At 42.8% G+C, this 22446-nt stretch overlaps 2 protein-coding genes across 2 annotated transcripts; both read right to left on the reverse strand.

Annotated features, from left to right (window-relative positions):
* Nucleotides 1-2033: 2033 nt before the first annotated feature.
* Nucleotides 2034-9474, reverse strand: calm1a (calmodulin 1a). The gene is made up of 6 exons (XM_076107533.1): nt 9345-9474; nt 4688-4718; nt 4397-4540; nt 4177-4283; nt 3657-3792; nt 2034-3094 (listed from the first exon to the last, which is right to left on the reverse strand). The coding sequence occupies exons 1-6, from the start codon at nt 9345-9347 to the stop codon at nt 3066-3068; spliced, it is 450 nt and encodes a 149-aa protein (XP_075963648.1). The 5' UTR covers nt 9348-9474; the 3' UTR covers nt 2034-3065.
* Nucleotides 9475-11440: 1966 nt separating this feature from the next.
* nrde2 (NRDE-2, necessary for RNA interference, domain containing) lies at nt 11441-21891 on the reverse strand. The gene is made up of 19 exons (XM_076107527.1): nt 21740-21891; nt 20967-21072; nt 20338-20538; nt 20086-20226; nt 19705-19970; nt 19361-19590; nt 18214-18441; nt 17717-17906; nt 17392-17525; nt 16557-16677; nt 16235-16410; nt 15765-15936; nt 15433-15653; nt 14849-15332; nt 13660-14066; nt 13344-13483; nt 12610-12751; nt 11974-12045; nt 11441-11766 (listed from the first exon to the last, which is right to left on the reverse strand). Exons 1-19 carry the CDS (start codon nt 21798-21800, stop codon nt 11641-11643), a joined length of 3618 nt encoding a protein of 1205 aa, XP_075963642.1. The 5' UTR covers nt 21801-21891; the 3' UTR covers nt 11441-11640.
* Between the last annotated feature and the right edge of the window lie 555 nt (nt 21892-22446).

Genomic DNA, 22446 nt, shown 5'->3' on the forward strand with positions numbered 1-22446 from the left:
TGTCTAAGGGTCTATTAACTTATTATAATGAAGTTATTAGTTCATGCTAACACTTGTTTACTTTTACTTAGGAAAAATGAAATGGTGAGTACCAGAGGTATATTTGTTTTCACAGCCAGTACACATACAGCTACAAATATACACAGCAAGATGTAGTTTTAAGAGACGTACTGTTAATGTGGTATTATTTAATGTTATAAACATGTCATAAACATGTCATAATATAGTATGTACTGAAGTCATAGTATGTCATAAACATGTCATAATATAGTATGTACTGAAGTCATAGTATATCATAAACATGTCATAATATAGTGTGCAATAAAAAACAAATCAGAAAACATGGCATAGTATATTATGACATGAAAATGGCATTAAAGAAAAGTCATCCTATAGTATGTCATAAATGAGTCATAGTATGGTTGACTTAAACTGTCAAAAAACGTATAGTATATTATTATTATAGTTTGCCATTTTAGAAGGTAAGAACGAGAACTAATGACTGATGATACACTGAATATCTGCCTCATACAGTAGCATGGGATGTCCAACCCTAACACACACACACACACACACACACACACACTCCATTCTTCTAGCTGTCAGGTGAAAACCTGAAATATTTATGTGGTTGAATGCTGGAGGGATTGTGTGTGTGTGTGTGTGTGTGTGTGTGTGTGTGTGTGTGTGTGTGTGTGTGTGTGTGTGTGTGTGTGTGTGTGTGTGTGTGTGTGAAGCACACGCTGTTTGTAAATGTGTGTGAGATTAATTTGAGGCGAATGTGAGAGAGAATCCTCTGGATTGGAGACCCTGCTAATAACGTTGGAGTGGCAGCTCGCTAATAACAAGCAGCACGATATATGAATACACTTCAGACCGTTACGTAACGATACTAACTGTGCATCTCGGTCGTCTCCATCTCTCTGTCTGTTTCATCAGTGCCATCGTGAAAATCATCAGCTACCTTTTTATTTATTCTAGGAAGTAGCATCTGTGCAAACATGAAGCTATACTCGTTATTGACACAGCTCCCCAGTAATTAAGCACAGACAGAAGTCTTTATGTTCTTTGTTAGACTGCACAACAACTTCATCTGCTGAAGAAAGCCAGAATAGCTTCTGAATGAGAGGAGGTGGTATTTTAGGAGGAGAGGTTTTATGGGTTTTAAGATGCACTGTGAATCGCTTTTCTCTTTTCATCCCTCATTCGCTTCCTCTCCCGCAAGTCCTGGGTTTCTATTATTGTCTCTCAACCTCCTCATCTCTCCCCCCCCTTGTCTCCTATCTTGCTCTCTCCTCAAACTCCCACAGTTTCAGTTTTCTGCTCCCTCTCCTTCACTTCCACCCACCCCATGCCTGGCTGTTGCCTAGCAACACCTCATTTGCAGACAAGACGTTTTCAGTGATCTGGAGAAGTCCTTGTGACACCCCACACACACACACACACACACACACACACACACACAGCCATTAGATTCATGGGAACATGTTGGTGTCCATCACCGTCACTCGCTTGTTCGTCCACAGTCCCATGTTTTAGAAATGCTCCTTTAAAACAACTCGTCCCTCCAATAAACGGCTGGTAGGTTGACGGGACATTGTAAATGTGTTGCTCTGTGGATTGTTTAAAGCTCCATCACTAAGGCAAGATAAATAAAGAAACCATGGAGAACATTTAAATAAATGGAGGGGGTTTGTTCAGTAATACTTTATTTCTGACCCTTCATTTCTATCTTTACTTTAGAAAACAGTGCAATCACTGAGTTGCTATGCAAATACTCATATTGTATGAAAGACTGAGACTAGTCCTGTTTATGTTCTTGTCTCGTTTGTTGATCTTCTGCTCATTTAGATTTAGGAATGTAAAGACTGACCAACTCCCCCCCAAAATATGTTGTAAGTGGGCTTCAGTGTCTGTGCTTCCACTTCCACTCTCACAAAGACTTTGCATGCAATAAGTAGCACAGATGAGTCATTACAGCAGCACTTCCCCCACAGAATCTGCCCTCACAGAGAAAACACAAGACCACCCAGTACGAGATGTTACTTCATGATATTTTATTGGAAAAACAAAATGTAAAGACTAGCATGTACAACTTGGAATGCAGATCAACTGAACTGAACAGAACAGTTGGACTGGGCCGGGCCTCGCCGCACCCACACACGCAAACTCACACACAAACACAAGATAGAAATGCTGCAAAGCACCGACCCTGTCCCCACTAAACTGAAATTAACACCCCGTAGAATCACAAGTGCAACCTTTGAGGCAATATACTGTCACTAAGCATGCTTCAGTGATAACCACATTGCCCCAAAGTTGATCTTGTATATCATCACCTTTAAAAGCCCACCCAACCCCCCCAAAACATCCCACGGGCTCAAATCTTTGCCCCACCCAAGCTTCCCCCTCAAAAAAGGTAAACACACAAAGGATAAAGACCATCATGCCAGAAACACAGATTCTAAAATGAGTTGTTCCATTTTAAAATTGTTCTTAAAAATATCTGTTGTGTCTGACTTCATTTAGGTGAGCAAACTGCAAAAGGTTCCGCTGGTTTACTCACTCCCATCCATCTGCCAACTAACCCTTCTCCCTCCTCTCTGTGGGTCCCAGGCCAACCTAAGGCCAACAGCCTTCTGCCATCGGGCTCTCAACAGTAACCCATCTAAAGCTGCATGCATGAAGAACAGAAGAAAGAAAACAGGAAGTCATAGAAGAAAGGCCATTGGCCATCCCATATAATCATCATGAAATCAGGCAGATGGAACCAGGAAGCAGAGGTGCACCAGCCAGCTGCAGAGAGGCTGCTTGGCTAAAAGGTTGAGATCTGATTGGGTAGCTCAGCGCTGGGGGCGGGAATACAAGCCAGTACATGCAGAGAGATTCATTTAGAATTTTTCTTTGTCTTTTTTTTTTTTACCTTTTTTGAGCTTGTGAATATGAACAGATTATCAGTTTTCCAACATTCAGTCTATACAGAACAGTATGAACAAATGTAGATTTTTGCAATAAGAGGTAAGTGAAACATTTGACTGATTCTTTGTCTTCAATGTGAGCCCAGTTCATTTGGCAGTCATCATCTGAACAAATTCTGTGGGAAAAACAGCAATAAAAGTGATCAGGAACAGTGTTTCAATTGTTACTTGTAACACAGTGAATACATTATGATTGATCAGTCTAAGGACTTATGTCTATCAGCAGTGTGCCAAATATAGGGGGTCTCTCGGGGGAGGGTTCAAGATCCCTTGATTGACACTTGAAAACCCAAACAACGGTTTTGGAAAAATCTTTAAAAATGTCTTGTAAGTCTACAAAGTATTTTAAAAGATATATGATATGATATGATATATATGATATGTCTAACTGTATCCATTATTCAAACTGTAAAACATTTATTCACAAATAAGAATACAGAACAATATTGTATTGTTTCCTCGTATCTCGCCATCTAAAACCTTGTAGTTTCTGGTAAGGACTACATCCATGGGTGGTGCTGTTGCAAATGGTCGGCAAAGCAAATTTTGAGTTTAGAAAAGTTAACCCCCCCCCCCCCCCCCCGATTAGCAGCAGGTATTTCGCACACTGTCGTCTTACATAATTTAGCCTTGTTCCATAAATGTACTTATACTATACTTATATTTGTATTAGTGTACCTTCATAGTTGACCTGTCCGTCTCCATCGATGTCTGCTTCTCTGATCATCTCGTCTACTTCCTCGTCTGTCAGCTTCTCTCCCAGGTTGGTCATCACGTGACGCAGCTCTGCTGCGCTAATGTAACCATTGCCGTCCTGCCCAACACACATACAGCATTACAGGCGGCTCTCAGTGAAAATTTTAAATATATATCCCAATAGTAAAAATGATATTTTAATAAGAAAATTTAAGATTTGACTGTGGCATAATAATAAGCAGGACTACGGCGGCTGTCTACCTCGCGCGCATTGAATGCACCACACTGTCACCCTGCATTACAGTCAATCAATGGAGACAGTCAAGTATCACTGTCAGAGAAAGTAGTCCCTCCTTAGTTGTCAGCCTTAGCGTAAGGACATTCTGATCTCAGATGAATGAGTTTTGTATATCAACGCTAAACTGCTGATGAGAAAAATGTGATATACATTTAAGAATCAATTATTGTTCTGGTAACACAGAACATACACATCTAGGCTTACCTTATCAAAGACCCTGAACGCCTCCCGGATCTCCTCCTCACTGTCAGTGTCCTTCATCTTCCTCGCCATCATCGTCAGGAACTCAGGGAAGTCAATGGTCCCGTTGCCTGGAGGGTGAGAGAAAGCAAGTCATAGTTACCACCAGTCAATATAGTTAAATACATTTCATAAAGACCAGTCTAACTAAATGGTTCCCCATGTTGAGGAGGAATCATCATACCATCTGCATCCACCTCGTTGATCATGTCCTGGAGTTCAGCCTCGGTTGGGTTTTGACCCAGTGACCTCATGACGGTGCCCAGCTCCTTAGTGGTGATGGTTCCATCTCCATCCTTGTCAAACAGGGAGAAGGCCTCCTTGAATTCTGTCACACAGTAGGTAGAGGACAGGATGAGGAAAGATATCAGTAACAGCAGCTGATACTCCAGTGATGCAGGAATGAATGGACCTCTGCAGGGAATATGTGGTTATCGCTAAAAATCGTAATGCAGTGATTTTATTGTCACCTTACCTGCAATCTGCTCTTCTGTTAGTTGGTCAGCCTAAATTACAAAAACCAGAAGAATGGGAGAGATTAGAGCACTGGTTGGGAAGCAAGTAGTTTAAAAAAGCCTTTATCCTGAACCAACACAATTTATAATACTTTACAGCCATCATACGTGATCACACACACGAATAGAGGCAGGCGGCACACTCCCATTAAAACAAGCGTTGGTCATAGCAGGTAAAGCGCTGCGGCCATAATCATCATTCAAGGAACCATTATGAACTGCACTGTAAGACAAACTCAACAGTGATGCAACCATTTGCCACAATTTTGTTTTTTTAAATCCATTTCATTTTGGGGACCAAGCGCCCTGCATACTAACATCTAGTGACCAGAATGAACCACAGACACAGGCTATGCTCTTCAAGTCATTGACAGTAGTATATTTTGGCTATCCAAGGAATACATTAACACCAATGTAGCACCCAGTGACACTGAAAGCTTTCGCTAACCCATACGTTCCACTTTGTGTGTGCATCTGTGTACAACCTTTATGTCATCAAAGTGGATATCTGTGAGGTCGGCCACCAGCATCGCAGCTTTTGGTGCTGTTTTTTTCCCTCCTCCATCCAGCCTTAACCCACCACCTCCTCTGCGCTGTTTCAGATCCACGGCTCTTACTCCTGCACCTCCCCCGATTGCTCCCGTTTTGACGCTGTGGCCATCCAGCTGCCCTCGCACCATCACCAGGCCTTCAGCCAGCCACTCGGCCCGTTTGCCGTTCTGGACGCCCTGTTTTTTAACCTCGGCTAGCTCAGCCTTGGTTCCCTGCAGGCAGTTTCTCAGGTCCTGCATCTCTCTAACCATGCTGTCCATGCGGCTGGAGGACGAATCCATCAGCATCTGCAGGAAGGCTCTGTAGTTCCTCTCCTGCTGCTGGATGAGCTCCTTGTAATAGTGCTGTTCATCCAAGAGGTCATAGACGGTAGACAGGCTAACCAGCTCATCTTCTGCTGGGTATGGGGCAACGTTCTTAGGCAGCATGGGGAGGGAAGGATGACATGAAGGGCAGGAATGATGTCTCAGGGTGGGAGGAATAGGTGGAAGGAAAAAATGACGGCTAGACATCTATCGCTCCCGATTTGTAAATCTGATGGACAGCAGATTTTTCCATCTCTCTATGGAAACCATACAGTTACATAACTGTATGGGTGAGAAAAAAAAAAATTAGATTGAGAAGATGGCAAAACAGATGATGTGTTTAGTCCTCCTGGATAGGTAGATAGCTGGATGGACACATGTCAGTTGACAGGATAACTGCAGGACTCGTCTTTCAATCCATCCAGTGTGAGTGGCTGGATGGATTACAGAAGTTTCACAATCCCTCTGGAGTGGTAAAGGTCAGGGTATTGGCACTGACCTGACGGGCGAGGTCTCTCTCTTCCATGAGCTGATGGAAAAGCTGGTCCGTTGATGTTTTCCTGGTTACTTGTCCGTCTGTCTCTCAATAAATCTGTCTGCTTAACCGTCGATCTTTCTTTCTGTCCTTGTGTCTTGCGGCGCTGTGAGTGTACGTGACCAGACGCTGTCTTTCCCTGACTGCATCGGACTCCAACTGGATGAGGCGATAGAGAACCTCACTCCCTTTACCTCCACGTCAGTGTGCGTGTGTGGTGTAAGGCTGGGCATGACAGTGAAGGTCCGCTGTCTGTCCATCTCCCCAACAGAAGAACAGTAAAGATGGATGTACAGATGAAGTGTCCACCTCCTGCAGTCGTTCAATAGATGAATAGCATTCAACACTTTGAAAGACAGAGTGTGTGTGTGTGTATATAGACACCAGGCCAGAGGAGGTCACCCAAATGTGTCAGGAAATTGATTTAAGGTGTGTGAGAGTAACAGTGTCCAGACTGGGGGAGGTTGTATGCATGTGCTAAATGGTGGCCTGTCATCTCACTGCTACAGTTGCAACTCCTAGGGAGGATCAGTTGGCTGGTCATCTGACCTCCTAGACAGCATCATGGGTCACACAAAATGGCCCCCTCTGTGAGTGACTCACTAATTACCCAGGAATTTGACATCAGTCCCAAGTTAAGGTTTGTTTCAGTAAATGAGCCAAAAATGGAAAACCGCCCTTCTTACAAAACTAAGTCTATACTGTCATCAAGGTACAGATAGAATGTGCAAAACTGCATTCTAACCAGATGTTCAAAAGTGGAGAATGTCCTCTTGTGAATCTACACATTTTATTTTCCTTTCCACAAGTCATGAGTAACATTGCATTTCACGAAAACCATCATGAGTTATATTCTATATCTATTTTGATGTACTAGACTCTTGTTAATTCAGAAATAGTATATATTAGCAACATGGCATACGCTGTCACTAATGCAGTTATCTTATGAAACTTAACACCTTTTTCACATAAGAGACACGGAGATCACTAGTTGTGATATTTGAATCTTTTTCAGAATGTTGAAGATGATAATGGTCAAAAGAGAGGTTTCCTCTACAAGGTAGAGTACTGTGAAGCAATACATATTAGACGTTCAGAATTATGCTGATGGTAATGACAGCGAGGATTTGTGTCAATGCATGCGTGTGCGCTCTAGCAGTGGTTAACAAGCTGCTAACCCCTCTAATATGCAGGCCAAATTCCTCTCAAGGCACTGCAACGCTAGTGTGATAGTGAGTGCAGCATGTAGGCCCTATGATTCACAAGAGATTTAGGGTGAAAATAGAACGTTTTATTTAAATGTAGTGATTCCTCCCCTGCTACTAAATTAATCAAGAATAATCAGTAATTACTAGCAACAGTTCTAAATGTGGTGATTTTGATATTAAAATGGTTCTTGATAAATAAAGCTACACACAAGAAAAACACACCAATGTATATTTCGTTTTCAGTATAATCTCACTTCAAATGGGCTAACCATGAACACATTGAATTCACACTCCGACTGCAGTAGGATGACTGACAAGACAAGTATTTCTGCCTTAAACAAGTCCCACAAATAGAAAGGAACCATGACAATGGTAACAGAGATGTCTCAATCTCAGTGACCGCTTCCTGTATTACACTTTGTCAACCGTGCAGCCAAAGTAACCATAAACCAGCCTGGTAACTAATTCAATAGTCAGCTACAGAAGCCTGGCCAAAATGTTCATTTTGATACGATTTAAAGATCTAACAGGGACATTCAAATGAAAATTAATTTGTTAAACACAGCTCAACCTACTATTCTCATTCATTGTGAACAAATCCGTCAGACTACTTGTCAATTACTTAACTTGGTTTTTAAGCTTATCTAACTGACTTCAGTTCAGGTAACCAAAAGTTATGGGCTACAAAAAAAATTGAATTATCTTTCATAAGTAATGTCATCATGCAAATGCCTCAAATATCTCTCTCTCACACACACACAGTGTAAAAAAAACAGTCTGCCGTTTTTTGACCCAGGTCTTCTAGAAAGATGGACCTGCTGTTTTTTTTTTTTAATGTGAATGAGCTGTTGGGACAGAAAGCCAGACACACACCACTGTGTTAGTCAAGGAGGAAATGTCAAAGACACAAACAAACAAAATTCACTTAGGATGTGATCCAGAAAATAATCCACTACAATCCTAACTTTAAGTGATATGTTGCTGCAGGACTAAGAGGTTAAAAAAATGTAATTACATAACTAGTTAACTGAAGTACTGCATAATAGAGGAGCCAACAATGTGTTCAGCAGATTACATCTGTCAAACTAAATGTGTAGCTTTATTGCCTAAAGAAAAGGTCCACCGTACCATGTAATCTAATCTTCTCACAACGTATTTCATCTAACATCAATCAGTAGCCAAAAAGGTGATCTGGAACACGGTATGCTAACTGTCCCTGACATGTTGAAATAATAGGTTTATCTGTGTTTATTGTGTGGCAACGTACAGGTGTTACACCATATTCTGTGACCTCATTAGGACTCTGACATTACTAATGCGGTTTTTACAATGGTTACATGTTGTACTTTGATAGCTGTTGCGGATGATTATTATGGTGACAGTTATGATAATGTGTGACCCTATATTCAAGGGTGACTAGCTGTAGGAGCAGTGTACGTTAAATATGTTACTCCACCAGGTGTCCTGTTTGTAGCTGGATGTCTAATGTCTGTGCAACACCGGCATCAAACAAATATGTGAAGAGACTCAACACCAACAATCGCGTCGCCAGCTTCACTGTGGAAACAAACTAACGTTACTCTTACTCTTGACACAGAAACGCATCCGTTACGTTAGTTGACTGTTGGTACAGCTGTCAGATGTAACATTAGCTGTGATGCTAACATTGGCAGCCGACCGAACCGCCGTAACAACTGCCAAAGAGCGGCCACCTGTAACAAGTAGTGTCCCTTCAGTGTGACATCACATCAAGCACCGTTTTAACTTTGATGGCGGGAACGAGCTTAAGCAACAACGGTGTGATAAGCTTCTCTGTCTAGCCACTAAGCGTTAACAGCTAGTTAGCTCTAACTCTGCAGTACAAGTCTACTCGCGCTCTCTGCAATGGAGGCTGCAGGATATTCCTCCAACAAAACCACTATCCGGGAGACACTAAAAAACGCCTGGCTGGCATTCAGTCAACTCAAAACTATCTCAAGTCGTACATATCTCAACCCGTGGTTGATGAAATACTCACCATGTCTGTTTGAGCTGGGAACGCTGGTCTGCTAACGCTACAGGGAGAGAGGAAATGGAAGGTTGCCACTGAGCAAGGCTGGCTGGAGGCGGGCAGGCAGGACGAACTACTGCTGTACGGTTCACTGTATTCCTCCGCACTGGGGAAATTCTCTCGATCAGTGCGGCGTCCTGACTCCGTCTCCTCAAACGTGCATGCGCATACAAGCTTGCTGATGTGCGCGTACCCGTCTTCGGGGTGCCATGTTTTATATGTTTTATGAAAGGATGTTATTCTTGAATTATTCGAGTTTCCTAGTTGAAAAAAATGTCTTCACTCAGAAAGAGAAGCGACGGTAATACGACTTTATGTGAAAGGGTTTGCATGCTGTGAAAGACTGGATTAATTTCTGGGGACCGCAGCTACTGACACCACATCTAACGCCCTCTGTGCACTGTATACTCTGTTTGTTCCGATGTGATTAGATACAATTGTATTGGGAAAATGTACAGAAAATAAGCTCTTAATAGAAGGTCCCTTTACAAGAAGGGGGAACGACCGACGAAGGGCCTGCTTTAGTTGATATTGTACTTTAGTGGTGCACATTCCCTAACAGATGTGCATGTATGACATACAGTAAACCTGGGCTGTGGTCTGCTTTGCCCCAAACCACCCTCGATGCTGTGTATTCAGAGATTTAGATAAATCGACTGGTGTGAAACTCGGCTTTCACAATACCAAATGAAATGAAGCCCACTTTTCTGTTATGAACATATGCAATCATAAAACACACAATCTGGCGCCCACCATCGAGCATCAACGTCATAAACACAATATTAGTGTAATCCGTACCCGATTAACTGCAACAGGCGTCTACATTTACCTACATGGGTTGACATTGTAGGCCTAATACAAATGTGTGTGTAGCATCTTCATTTATAAATAAATCGCCTTCAGAAATATTGCATTTTCAGGCAAAAACGTTAATCTTCTTTATCACAGTAGGTTATATGTTTTATAAAATACAGCCCAGAGAGGAGAATTCTGCCTGGGGGGGGATTATTTTTACAATAATTGAGTCGTTCATAATAGTGGTCATTCGACTTTAAAGAAAAAGACGAGAGGTTTCCTCGTATCTATTTTTACTACTTTTTTAATCTGTCGAAAGTGACAAAGTGACGGACTAATTTGCGTTACACAGGGTTTTATGCAGGCGGAAGGATACGTTTGGGTTGGCGGCACTGTGGAAGTTGTGGTTTTGCTTTTGAGAGGCGGATCATGATTGGATAGAACAGACCTGCAATATTCTGCACACTGAACAGAGACCGCTGATTGGCCAGGGCGGACCTGCAATGCGTCAAACCACGGCACGGCAACAACGGCAGGAGGGAGCGACTCCACCGCCACTGTGCACTGTACATAATATGTTCTGTGATGTGAGTGATAAAATAGGGCAGATGAAACTTCCAGGTAATTCACAGGTGGGTTGAGGAAGTGAATTAATAAAATTTACCGCGGACTTATAAATTTAAAACTGAATTCCCTATGTTAATCTTACAATTAGATTATTTAAATAATGCAACAATGCATTGTTAAACTCTGTGACATTTTGCAGACGCATTGATGACATTGAATATACAAAATGACTGAAAGCTAGAACTCACTAAAAAAAACTATCACCATGTGTAAAGTGAAAACTTCCTGAACTTGACACTGCCACAGCCTCTTCTTTTCTATTCTTGGTTACTGGGTAAGATTGTCTATCACCAAGGTGCAGTGACACAATGTCATTTTACCTCATTATCACCTGGTGTCTCTTAAAACAGGGGTGTCCAAAGCATTATGAAGTTGAGGCATATGCATTTGAACTTTCAGTTAAATGCTGATACAGTTTTAAGTTACATTTTCCATAATCTTTTTTTTATGTTTCTCATTTATCTCAGTATTTGTTTACAATTATTTCATTAATCTCTAATATGCAGTTGCCCTTTACAATCGCATCTAATATAAACATGTCATGAATTTTTTAAATGGGATATTTCATTTGAAACGCGAGCCCTCAACCTCAGTGTGTATGCACTGAAAGGTATGCAAAAGCAACCTACACAACACATGAATTAGAACAATATATTTATTAACAGTATCTGCTACTAAAACACATGTACAAAGGATAATCATTAGTTCACTCTTTAAATGTGTGTGAATGCATCCGAGTGTGTGTCTGTGTGTCTCCTTTTCTTGCCATCAAGTGTGCCGACATTGGCATGTTGCCAGTAAAGCAAAATCATGTTCTTGAATGAGGTGTGTGTGTGTGTGTTCAGTCCTCCAGTAGTATATCCAGTTCTTCTAGAGGCAGTCTGACTCGGAGTTCTTTCTCTGTCATCAGATCTACAAACTCCTGCAGATGCTCGGGGAACAGCTGCACTGCGTCCATGTACAGACCCTGATCACACACGCGCCAAACACACACATATTTGCATAAATGCAAATTTACATTAATGCACAATCACACACACACACACACACACACACACAAAGAGAGAGAGAGAGAGAGAGAGAGAGAATTGATTTATCATATGTACAATTTAAAAATGAAGTAGCCAGAGGTCAGCTGCTGTGAAGGAATATCACTGTTCTGTGTGTAGCTCACCTTAGCCCAGGGAATATTCTGTAAGGCCTTGTAGAAGATCCCTGTGGCTTTATCCACCTTCCCTTCCGACACCTGCAAATACACAGCGCAGAAATAAGACTTTACCGACTGTCAATATTTGTATATTCAAATGTGCAAATTACACAAAGTAAGTCTGCATAGGCTGGTCTTTCTGTGCGTGTTAGTTCTTAGACCAAGTACATTTTTTGGAAAATGAGAAAAAATAATGCACTTTAAGGTCAGAGAGTAACACACAGAATGAACAAAATGTGATATTAAAGGCACAGCAGGCTTCTGCAATTATTGAAATTTGATTCCTTTGAAAATATTTTTAATGCTAGACGCTAACTTTCTGCCTTGATCCTTGATACGTTTAACTTTTGCCACACGTCCATCGTGTGTTCATCTATCATCTTACTGACAAGTTGAATCGGTGAAAAAAGAAAAGCAGGTATTTGCCCTCTCAGTGACGTCTAACTATGCCGTTATGAGTATGATTAGATAACTGTTAAAAAAAGGATTATGAATTTCCCCTACTTTGTATTTTCTTTTAACTGACTGGTCAAGGATAGCAAATAGAGTGTCCTCACAATATCAGTAAACATGTGAATGTGTGAGTGTTATTTGCCGTCTCACCAGGAAGTGCATGTACATCCTCCAAAGTAAAGGACAGTGAGCACCCATCTCTGTTGCTATAGCGCTTTCAAACAGTCCACGGATACGGGTGCTGAGGCCATTCTCTGGCAGGATGGGCAAGGCAGCACCATGGCAACAAGACCTATAATGACCACAGAAACATATACAATATTAATAGTGATGCAATTGTGATAGATTGATAGATTCTTGGCTTAAGCCCTGAGAAATAGTTTTCTCTCTCCGGTGTTATTGCCTTAGAGCGTTGGGGGGAAAAGGTTTGTGAGGATAATCGTTCCTTAAATACCTAGTGAAATGAAAAATACACTTCCCAGTTTTAATCCTGTGTTACTCATTAATCACTTGTTACATGCCAAATATATGTAAAAATAAATAATTTAAATAAATAATCATAAGAGTATTTTGACATCAATATGTCTTTTCTCTTCTGCAATAACAAATGTCTTGTCTTAATGTTTTTATACTTTTTTTTTTACCTTGTTGCTGCTGAACTGACTGATGAGTCGCCAACTGAATTTCGTTGTATATTTTTACGATGACAATAAACATTAAACACCAAGATTTGTTTTCTCAGTTGCTCCCGTAATATAATGAAAGGAGGATTAGAGTAAACTATGATCATGGCATCTCGATTAAGAAGTTGCTACAATGCTTATTCCCATACAACATGAGTGCAGGATAACCTCGCACCTACCCATCATCCTTCCTGCTCTTACCTCTGAGCAGCATCCACCAGCTGCTTCCTTTGTTGTTCAGCAACAATGGAAAAGAGGCGTGGCACCACGCTGCTGTTGTGCCTGGTTACAGAGTGGAAAAACCGCCGCGCCCGGCCAGCACTATGGTAGCGGTTCTCCACCTGAAACACGGGTCGCATGAGGGCCATTATGACAAAGTACACAAGGACTCATCTGGTACAGAATAAGTGCAAAAACTAGAGAAGCTCCTTGCCAATAACTGATTGATTTGATTTTAACCCACGATGATGCAAAAAAGAAATGAGTTTTGGTATCTTACGAGTAGAAAATGGCTCACCTGTATATATATGCTCCAGAGAGGGGCGCTGCCGGGCCAGGTGGCGAGGGCAGAGGTCAGCATTTGTCTCAGGGTTGCCAGTGGAAACACACCGACACTGTTGTGGTGCCAAAGCAACGCCGCCTGCTGCACTGCCAATGCCTCACACTCAGAGGCTAGCCTGGTAACATAGTGCCTGCTGGCATGGCTGGAGTCAGCCGCAGACTGGCCAGCATCAGTGCCAGCAAGGTTGGCCTCCTCCTTACTGTTGAGCTGCGTCAGCGTGTGGTGCAGCTCCTCCGTCCTCTCTCTGGCCTGGCTGTAGACGGTGTTAGCTGCTTGGACGCCCATTGTGAGGTACTGGAAGAGAGCGTAGCAGCCTGTCAGGCCTCTCAGCCTCAGCTTCTCTCCTCGCAGGTCCTCGTGACCTGTTGGTGGAACGATGAGAGGAGAGGATCAAATTAATGAAAGATAGACCGTTTTTCACAGGAGACCTTCAGACCTGTCATCGTAGGAAAAGTACAGCTGTTACTAATAACATTAACAATAGTGTTTCTGCTATCAATGACATGTATTCAATCACAACAAGCTGACAAGTCAGCTTGTAGCATCCCAGCTATCCCTGGTCTCATGTTACCCTACATGGAAATGACTCCAATGAGTTTCACATAGTGAAGTTTTAAATTTAGGAAAAAGAGAGCAGCGGTATCCGATCAGCACTTGGTATTGGTAGACAGGTGAGAAAATGTTGGACTGGTGCGAAACTGGCAATAATGAGTTGTTTATGAAGGTTGTTGTTCCATGTTTCAGAACAATTATTAATAATCACATACTTTATACCACACATTATTGAGCACCATTTTTTAAAAGACTATAAAAGTGTTTGCATTAATTGACAACTATAAAGATATACAAGTATAAAGACAATCAAATATTCACCCAATTGTGATGGATTACATATTTTGCACAAGTTCCAAGGCTTTGTAAGTTGATTTTCATGCTGTACCAAAATGATTAGAAAACACTGGCTGCAAAGAAGTTGATAGAAATGCACTTATGAATGCAAACAAACGCGACAGTATGTTTGGAAAAAATGAGCAGCAGTAACAGCAGAAAATGGGCCAAAACATGCAAAACCACAGATAAGGGCCTTTTATAAGACATGTAGCGGCTCCGTGACAGATGAAACACACAGAAGTTGTTAAGGAACCTTTTCTGTTGGCCTGAGGGTTGTGGGGGCTTTGGTCCAGGGCTGACAAGCCGGTGGTCAGAGCCTGCTCATAACACTTCCTGGCTTTCAGGATGGAAACCGGAGAGAGGGACTGGGAGGATGAGGAGGTTCCTTCTGCCAGCCTGGTTAGCACACAAACAGCTGGGGACACGGTGACATCTGCTAATCCTCCCCCCCGCGCGCTTGAGCCGTCCTCCACCTCCAGCTGGGCCCACAGCAGACACAACTCGCAGAGGGCGGGGCTCTTCAGCCCTTTGGTTCCCTCTATGGCCGTGGCCGTGGAGAAGACTTTGCGGGCCTCTTCGAGGTTGCCCAGCATCCACTCCAGGCGGGCGTACTCCTGCCACAGCACCAACGACGAGCGGTTGTCGGGTTCTTTGAGCAGTTGCTTGGCAATCCGCTTGCTGCTCTTGCCCTGAGAGCGCAGTCGCTTTTTGTTGCCGCCACGCAGGCAACGCAAGACCTGACACGCAAACACATACGAGTAAATCAGTGCTTTTGACTTTGAAAGTTGACCTTTTACTTCCAACGTTTAACTTGGAGTCCAGTAGACCGACTCCTACCTTGAGTTTCTCGTACTGCATCCAGCTGAGTGACAGGGCGGCTCGGTGCTGGGCAGGAAGGACCGGTTGGACCACACCGAAGATGTTGGTGACAAACCTCTCGCCCTGCTTCCCAAGCCCCACCCACTTCCTCGTTCCCTGGAGAGTGGTCATGTGACCCACAGAGTTAACCCCGGGGTCAGGCAGGTCGTGGGAGGTCAGAGGACCCTTGAGACCATTACCTAGGATGTGACATAAAGTCAGCTTTGTGTCAATGATTTGCTTCAAGTTGTTTATAACATCAAAAAAAACAAATAGCTAGTTTGTTTTATTAGGACTGTAGTTTTTTTTACCATGAGTGAGCAGAGAAAGGTTCTCCAGCAGCAGGCCAGGCTGACAGGGGGCAGCAGAGAGCACAGAGTCTACGGGCAGCCCCAGGAATGAGAGGAAACGCAGAAGAAGACAGAGCTGGAGCTCTGGTGAAGACAGACAAATTAGGGATGGGCCGATGTCATCAAACAACACCTACAGTTGGAGAGAAAGAGGGAGATGAAAAAGTCAAACAAAGTCATTTGTTTATAGTCCTGTTATCTGTTTGTTGAGCACTTTATTTTATATTTTTTTATGTTCTATTGTAAATTTTTATATGTTTCTATTTCTTGCACTGTGTTGATTGTTGTTGATTGTTTAGTGTTATGCACCACCCGCCATGACAAATTCCTTGTATGTGCAACATACATTGGCAAATGTATTCTGATTTTCACATACTGTAAATGGTCTTCCACACATGCCACACATGAGCAGAGACACTTTAAATCAGCACCTGTCTGTCCGGGTCCTCACAGTCCACTTCTGACTGGCCCTTGGCTTTGTCGGGCCTCCAAGGCAGCCAGTGAGCTGCTTCACGAGACGGCTCCACGTCCAACCAGACTGTCCATCTGGGCTGGCTCCGATCCTTCACCTCCTCCTCGTCCTCTTCCTCCTCCTCGTCCTCTTCCTCTGCAGAAAAACAAACACACAAACACACAAACACACACACACACACACGAGAACATGACTCTGGTTCTCTTGTCGTTTTCATGATTTTAGCCCGCAAATCAATTTAGAGATTATTCCAGGATTTACATCAACAGTGTGTGTTTCACCTGCACTGGGCTGTAGCCACCCTCCTCGCTCTTGTTGGAGCATCCAGGCTTTCCAGCCTCTGGCCCCCAACTCTCCAACCCTCTCCTCCCCGCTGTCCCAGAACGGCTCAAAGAACTCAACCTGTACACACATAAAAACAGAATTTAATCTGCTCATTTAGGCGCACTGGTGGGTGTCCTCTGGTGTATTTTTCAATGCCCATAAAAAGAACAATCATTCTAAGTGACCACGTTTTGCTGGTCTGCTTCATTAAAGAAGTAGTTCAACATTTTGAGAAGTACACATCTTTTGCTTTCTTGCTTAGTTTTAGATGTTTACACCCATGTTTGCTAGCTAGCAGACTTCTTCTTCACTGCCTCTGCTGGCACACCGCTATGCATCAGTTGTCAATCAGTTGAATAGCATGAACCCATTGGGAGGAATGTGTATTGCTGCTTGCGTGTGTGTCGTTGTGTGCATGTTCAATACAAACAAGACCGATGGTAAAAGCATCACTCTCTAGCACTACAAGTGGTGAAAAGTTCTGCTAATTCTGTCCAAAGGTGACAAGATCCACCTCCCAGCACCTCTGAAGCTCCCTAATTACCACGTCGTAGATACAAAAACTGAAGTGAAGAAATTACAAGTTGTGGTTTTTCGGGGAGGTCATGTGCTTGACTATTTCTTAGTCTGGGCAAAGAAATGACTGGCTGCATTAATCACCAGCATTTGGCTTAGATTTGCAATTCAAATGACTATTAAAGTTAGGATTAGTCTGTAAAGTTGTATTGCTTAGAGTGTGCGTGTGTGTGTGTGTGTGTGTGTGTGTGTGTATGTGTGTGTGTGTGTGTTTACCTGCTGCTTGGTGGACAGTTTTCGTACGCTGTCAGGTTTGTAGAAAGTAAAGTCGATCATGGCCTGAAACAGAGAAATTCCTTTCTCTGAGTGACCAGACTGACGCAGGAAATGACACTGCTGGGTGAAGATATCTGGACAGAAAGAAAGAAAAGACAACCAGGAACAATTACATCAACTTTCAATAAGCATTGAGCATACAAACAAATACGTATATGATGCATCAGGTGTGACCGCCTTGTGACAGAAGCTGGTGATGAAACTGAGTAACTGAATAAGTAGTGGAAACACTGGCTAAGTAAAGGCTAAACAACATCTCTGTTACCCAACATATCCTCCTCAAGCCCTGGTAGGGCCGGGTGAGAGACCATGCTCCCGTCGCGCACCGCACTGAGCGTGCTTAGACACTTCCCGTACGCGGCGTTGACCTTTGACACGGTGAAGTTGCTGAAGTAGCTCTGGGTGAACAGCAGATACTCCCTCCACAAGGGGGCACTGTTTGGGTGGAGGAACACCTGAGACACGAGATAAAACAGGAGTTAGCATTAGTTAGCAATTAGAATTACTATAAGCTTTGGTCTACAGACACGTCAACATTGGCCAGTGACAAAAATGCTCAGAGAAGCATTCAATACATGGTTATAGTCATCCATTTAAATGTGGAGGAGGCTTGACAGGAGTGACACTGAATAAACCACAAACAAAATGTAGAGTACGGCTATTTTCCACTCTTTTTAGAGCAAAGGAATAAACCGCAGCTGGAGTCAAAATACAGAAGCCCTGCGTGAGTTTCATGGAAACACACAAAGACTGTAGACTGACCAGTTTCTTCCATTCTTTAGCCAGAAGCGAAGGCTCCCAGAGCTCTTGGCAGATCCTGAGCCTCTCCAGCTGCAGAGCTACGCAGCCGTGGTTGGTGGCCACTGCGCGCTCCGCGATGCTCAGCTTCTTCTCCAGGACCGCTCTGTAGGAAGACTTACGCCGCTCGGCCGCATCGCTGCCCTGCTGCTGCTGCTCCTCGCCTCCAAACGCCATCGCACTCAGCTCATCCTGGAGAGGGAGAGGAGGGAGGTTTAGAATTAGTGCTGCACAGGAATAACTTCAGGAACCATTTAATCGTTGAAAAGTAATTAACAGGTAGAGTTCAGATTATTGGTCTGCTGATGATAGTCGGCTAATATGACTATCCCACTGGTGTCATATATACGATACATATTGAAAGTTAGAACATAGAGGGCGTGAAAACATGTGATTTGATATCCAGCATGTGAGACGGTCCGTGGTTCTACAGTGTGCACAAACATAGGTTTCAACTTAAATTTCTTTAACTTTATTGTCCTCGAGGAAACATTTCGGTTCGATCCTTGGCTGCTACATGTCCTGTGCCGAAGTGTCCCTGAGCAAGACACTGAACCCCTAACCACTCCCCGGGCGCTTCTCAACAGCCCACTGCTCCCAATAAGCTAGGGATGGGTTAAGTGCAAAGTAAAATTTCGTATATGTGTATATGTATATGACAATAAAATCCTGAAATCCTAACTTTAACTAACATTTGCTAAAAACTGTGCAGTCACGAGCTGTTTTAAGAAATGACTAAGCCTTCCTTAAAAGAATGAAAAGTATATAAATATATATATAAATTTATATATTTACATCTTCAGTAGAAATGAATGGCCTGAGGGCCTCGGAGCAGATGGAGATGTAGGAAAATACTGAGAGACAGACTAACACATTGTTGGTTTTTGTCTTAATCTGGGATTTGTTGATTATCAGAAATATGTAGAATAAGGCCTTTAATAACCTGATTGTAATACACAAGTGTACAAACCACGCACGCAAGCACTGACACATAAACATTTACACAAACAAAATGTACAGCACATCCTCTCAATTCAAAGCTGATTGTAAGGCAAGTGAAGCGGAACAAAGAGGCAGTCTATATAGTAACAGAAGGAGAGTCTCGTCATACCTGGTATCGTATGAATTCTATCCATAGTTGCGCGTCTGCTGGCTGCTCTCTGAGCCGCCTGTTAAACTCTTCCGTCCTCCCGGCCAAAGGCGCCGCACTCTGCCCCATCTGGGTGTCCTGCTGCCGCCGCTGCTCCGTCTGCTCCGTCGGCCCCTTCCCCTGCAGCCAGAGGGCCGTGGAGGAGTCATACACACCGAGAGGATTCACTGACCATGTCAGCACTCTGACACCTGGATTGACACGTGACATTTTTTTGTATTGAAAAAACAACACCAGGTTTTTGGCTTACTTTTTGAGATGGTTAAGCCTACCCCTTCACCGCCTGTTGAGGCTAAATCTCTTACCTGTCTCTCCTCCTTTGTTCTCCTCATTGTCACCCAGAGGGATGAAGGAGGAGGGGCCGACGGCATCGCCGAGCTCAGGAACCCTAGGTAACGTGGGAGCAGGGGGCTCGGACCTCAGCAGCTGGCGACTGACTGCAGAGAAGTATCTGTCTGCTGCTTTCTTCCTGTCCCTGCCTTTATGTTTCTTATTTGACTCTGACTCCTCCCAGCTGACTCCCTGTCTGCGGGGGTCCAGACCCAAGGATGAGCTGCCTTTCCTCCTATACCTGGTACACATGGAGAGTTTCATCACACTTCCAGGACATGCCAGGGCATTGCCCTCGTGGTGCAGAGTGTAAGTGTGTGTGTGTGTGTGTGTGTGTGTGTGTGTGTGTGTGTTACCTGGCTACGTCTGCTCTGTACAGGGACTTGTACGTCCAGTTGGCTGGGTCGGCTTTACGGTCCACACAGAATAGCTGCTTCGCGGGCAACTGGAGGTCATCCAACCAGGAGAAACAGCTTGCTAACGGAGCAACCTGGGGACTGCATGGCAGCACAGACGCCAACCATCAATACAGAACAGAAGCAAGCCAGTGCTATTGTGTGAACATTTAAGAGTGTAAGCATGTGTGATGTAAAAGTGTGCGTCTATACCTGTCTGCCTCTTGCACCCTTTTGAGGTCACTGGGGAAAACGGTTTCTGAGTCTGTCCCACTGCTGTCCGAATATCTCCCACTCTTCTTTTTGTGTTTTTTCTTCTTTTTCTTCTTCTTTTCACTCTTCTTTTTCTTCTTTTTAGGTTGCACATTACCCTCCTCCTCCTCCTCCTCTGCAGAACTCACATCTCTGCCAACACTAAGGATTGTAAGGTGAACTCAACGTTACCCATTAATAACCTGCCTCAAGCAAAACCAAGAATGTATTTGACAAATGTTCACGTACTTCTAATACATGTACGGGAAAAGTTATTTTGGCAAGTTTCTAAACAGGGTTTGTGTGTGAGAGTGAACAGAATGAAGAAAAAACAGACGCAACCAAGAAGAATGACAACATAGAAACAACTGAAAACAAAAGGAGAAATGCGTAATGTAAAAAGATCAGAAAATGTAATAAAACAATCGTATAGAAGCAACAATAAAATCGCAGCATGTGTCACTGACATTGGCTTTCTCATAAAGAGGAAATCTAAAAGATGCTACGAACCACAAGGTTGAACATGTAAAGCGGAATGTCCAGTATTGTGTCTGCAAGCAAAGAAACTAGCTTTGGGTTTTGATCTGTACCTCGATTCCTTCTCGTTCGGCCTCTCATTGGTCTTCTCAACAAAGCGACTGTGCAGAGAGAGGGCATCCCCAGTCTGAAAACTCGTATTGGTCAGCCAGTTTAGTTCTAAAAGAAGAATTAAAAAACGTTATTCAGTAATCAGCAGGAGGACTGAGAGATGTTGATGGTGAGTATCACTCACTGAGTGTTTACATGCGGTGTAGTATCACAGCTGTAACTTCTGTTTTTTCTTTAATCCCATGTGGACACATGATATCCTAATACTGCAGGGGATACATGTCTCTCGTACTACAGTACTGAAGATTAGATGGAGAAGCTGAAGCCACACGATGGGTAAGTACACCAAAGTCTAGGAAGCCAGAAACCAGACTGAGTTAACTCAGTGAGTACAGAAATGACAGATTATGAGTCAAAGGCATGCCTGCACTGCCATAGAGGATCAGGATCCTGGATAGTATTAAAATCAAATCTACATGAAGCTGACTGACAACAGCATGAAATACGAAGCAAACAAAATAGTAGCCATAGGTAGAAATAGGTATCCTGGCTTTCAGAAGCAACCGTGTGGAGGAATGTAAACTCACTGACAAGAAGATAAGCTAACGCTAACGCTAACGTCTGTCAGTCAAAGGCAACGGTGGACGGACGTTAGGACAGTTACTATGAGTTAGCTCGTAGTTCAACAGGTTTATCTTCTCAACACAGTGAAAACATAGCATCAAGGGGACTATCAACCCATGCTAAAACAGAAGCTACATGAAAGAGTGATCACCTTTGGACGAATCTTCAACTTTGTCAATCTGTAATTCAGCAAAAGCTGGAAACAGCGCCATGACGGTATGTCGCACATAAACAGTCGCAGGAACATGACGTCATTTGACGAGGGAGGTGCTCGAGAAAAAAATTACCAGTTTATTATCCTAATACATTCTGATTTTATTGTTAATTTGGTGAATTTAATGGGGACAGGTTTTTTGTTAAATGAGCGATATTTTCTGTTTTCTTTCCCAATTCGAACACATTTGATAAACTTCATAAAATGAAAGTTCATAAAATAAACAGTTATGTGTGCAATTGAATATTCTAACTACATATCGGAAAATACTTGAATTCAATCTTCTTTTAGAAATTGTATTAATGTATTTCTTGTATTTAATTTCATTTGAGTTTTTTTCTGTATTGTCCTTTCTATCTTATATTTATTATCTTAAACAACGATTGTGCTTTCTATGTACACTGTTTAAAACTTTGATTGTCATGAAATGGTATTGTGTTTTGGATTAATAGTTGAGTCTTTTGGAAGAACAAAACTGGTACATTTATTTGTTGGAAAATTGTGCTTTTCTTATGGTCACAGAAATAATAACAGAAATATAAGCTTATCAGAATCAGAATCAGAATCAGAATCATGTATGCGTACGCATACATGGAATTTGTCTCCGGTTTCCACTCTGCTCTCAATGTACATACAATACACTA

The sequence above is a fragment of the Anarhichas minor genome, unplaced genomic scaffold (genome assembly GCF_050575085.1).
Source record: "Anarhichas minor isolate MPS153535 unplaced genomic scaffold, ASM5057508v1 ptg000040l, whole genome shotgun sequence".
Lineage (NCBI taxonomy): Eukaryota > Metazoa > Chordata > Actinopteri > Perciformes > Anarhichadidae > Anarhichas > Anarhichas minor.

What these genes read in the sequence shown, in the direction of transcription:
- calm1a (XM_076107533.1), bottom strand. An exon ending in CAACGAGGTGGATGCAGATG is followed by an intron (nt 4,284 to 4,396) that starts GTATGATGATTC and finishes CTCACCCTCCAG; the next exon opens with GCAACGGGACCATTGACTTC. An exon ending in CGTTCAGGGTCTTTGATAAG is followed by an intron (nt 3,793 to 4,176) that starts GTAAGCCTAGAT and finishes TGTGTTGGGCAG; the next exon opens with GACGGCAATGGTTACATTAG.
- nrde2 (XM_076107527.1), bottom strand. Translation starts at nt 21,800, where the DNA reads ATGGCGCTGTTTCCAGCTTTTGCTGAATTACAGATTGACAAAGTTGAA. An exon ending in GAACAAAGGAGGAGAGACAG is followed by an intron (nt 19,591 to 19,704) that starts GTAAGAGATTTA and finishes GTGTCAATCCAG; the next exon opens with GTGTCAGAGTGCTGACATGG. An exon ending in CCCTCAGGCCAACAGAAAAG is followed by an intron (nt 14,067 to 14,848) that starts GTTCCTTAACAA and finishes TTCCACCAACAG; the next exon opens with GTCACGAGGACCTGCGAGGA.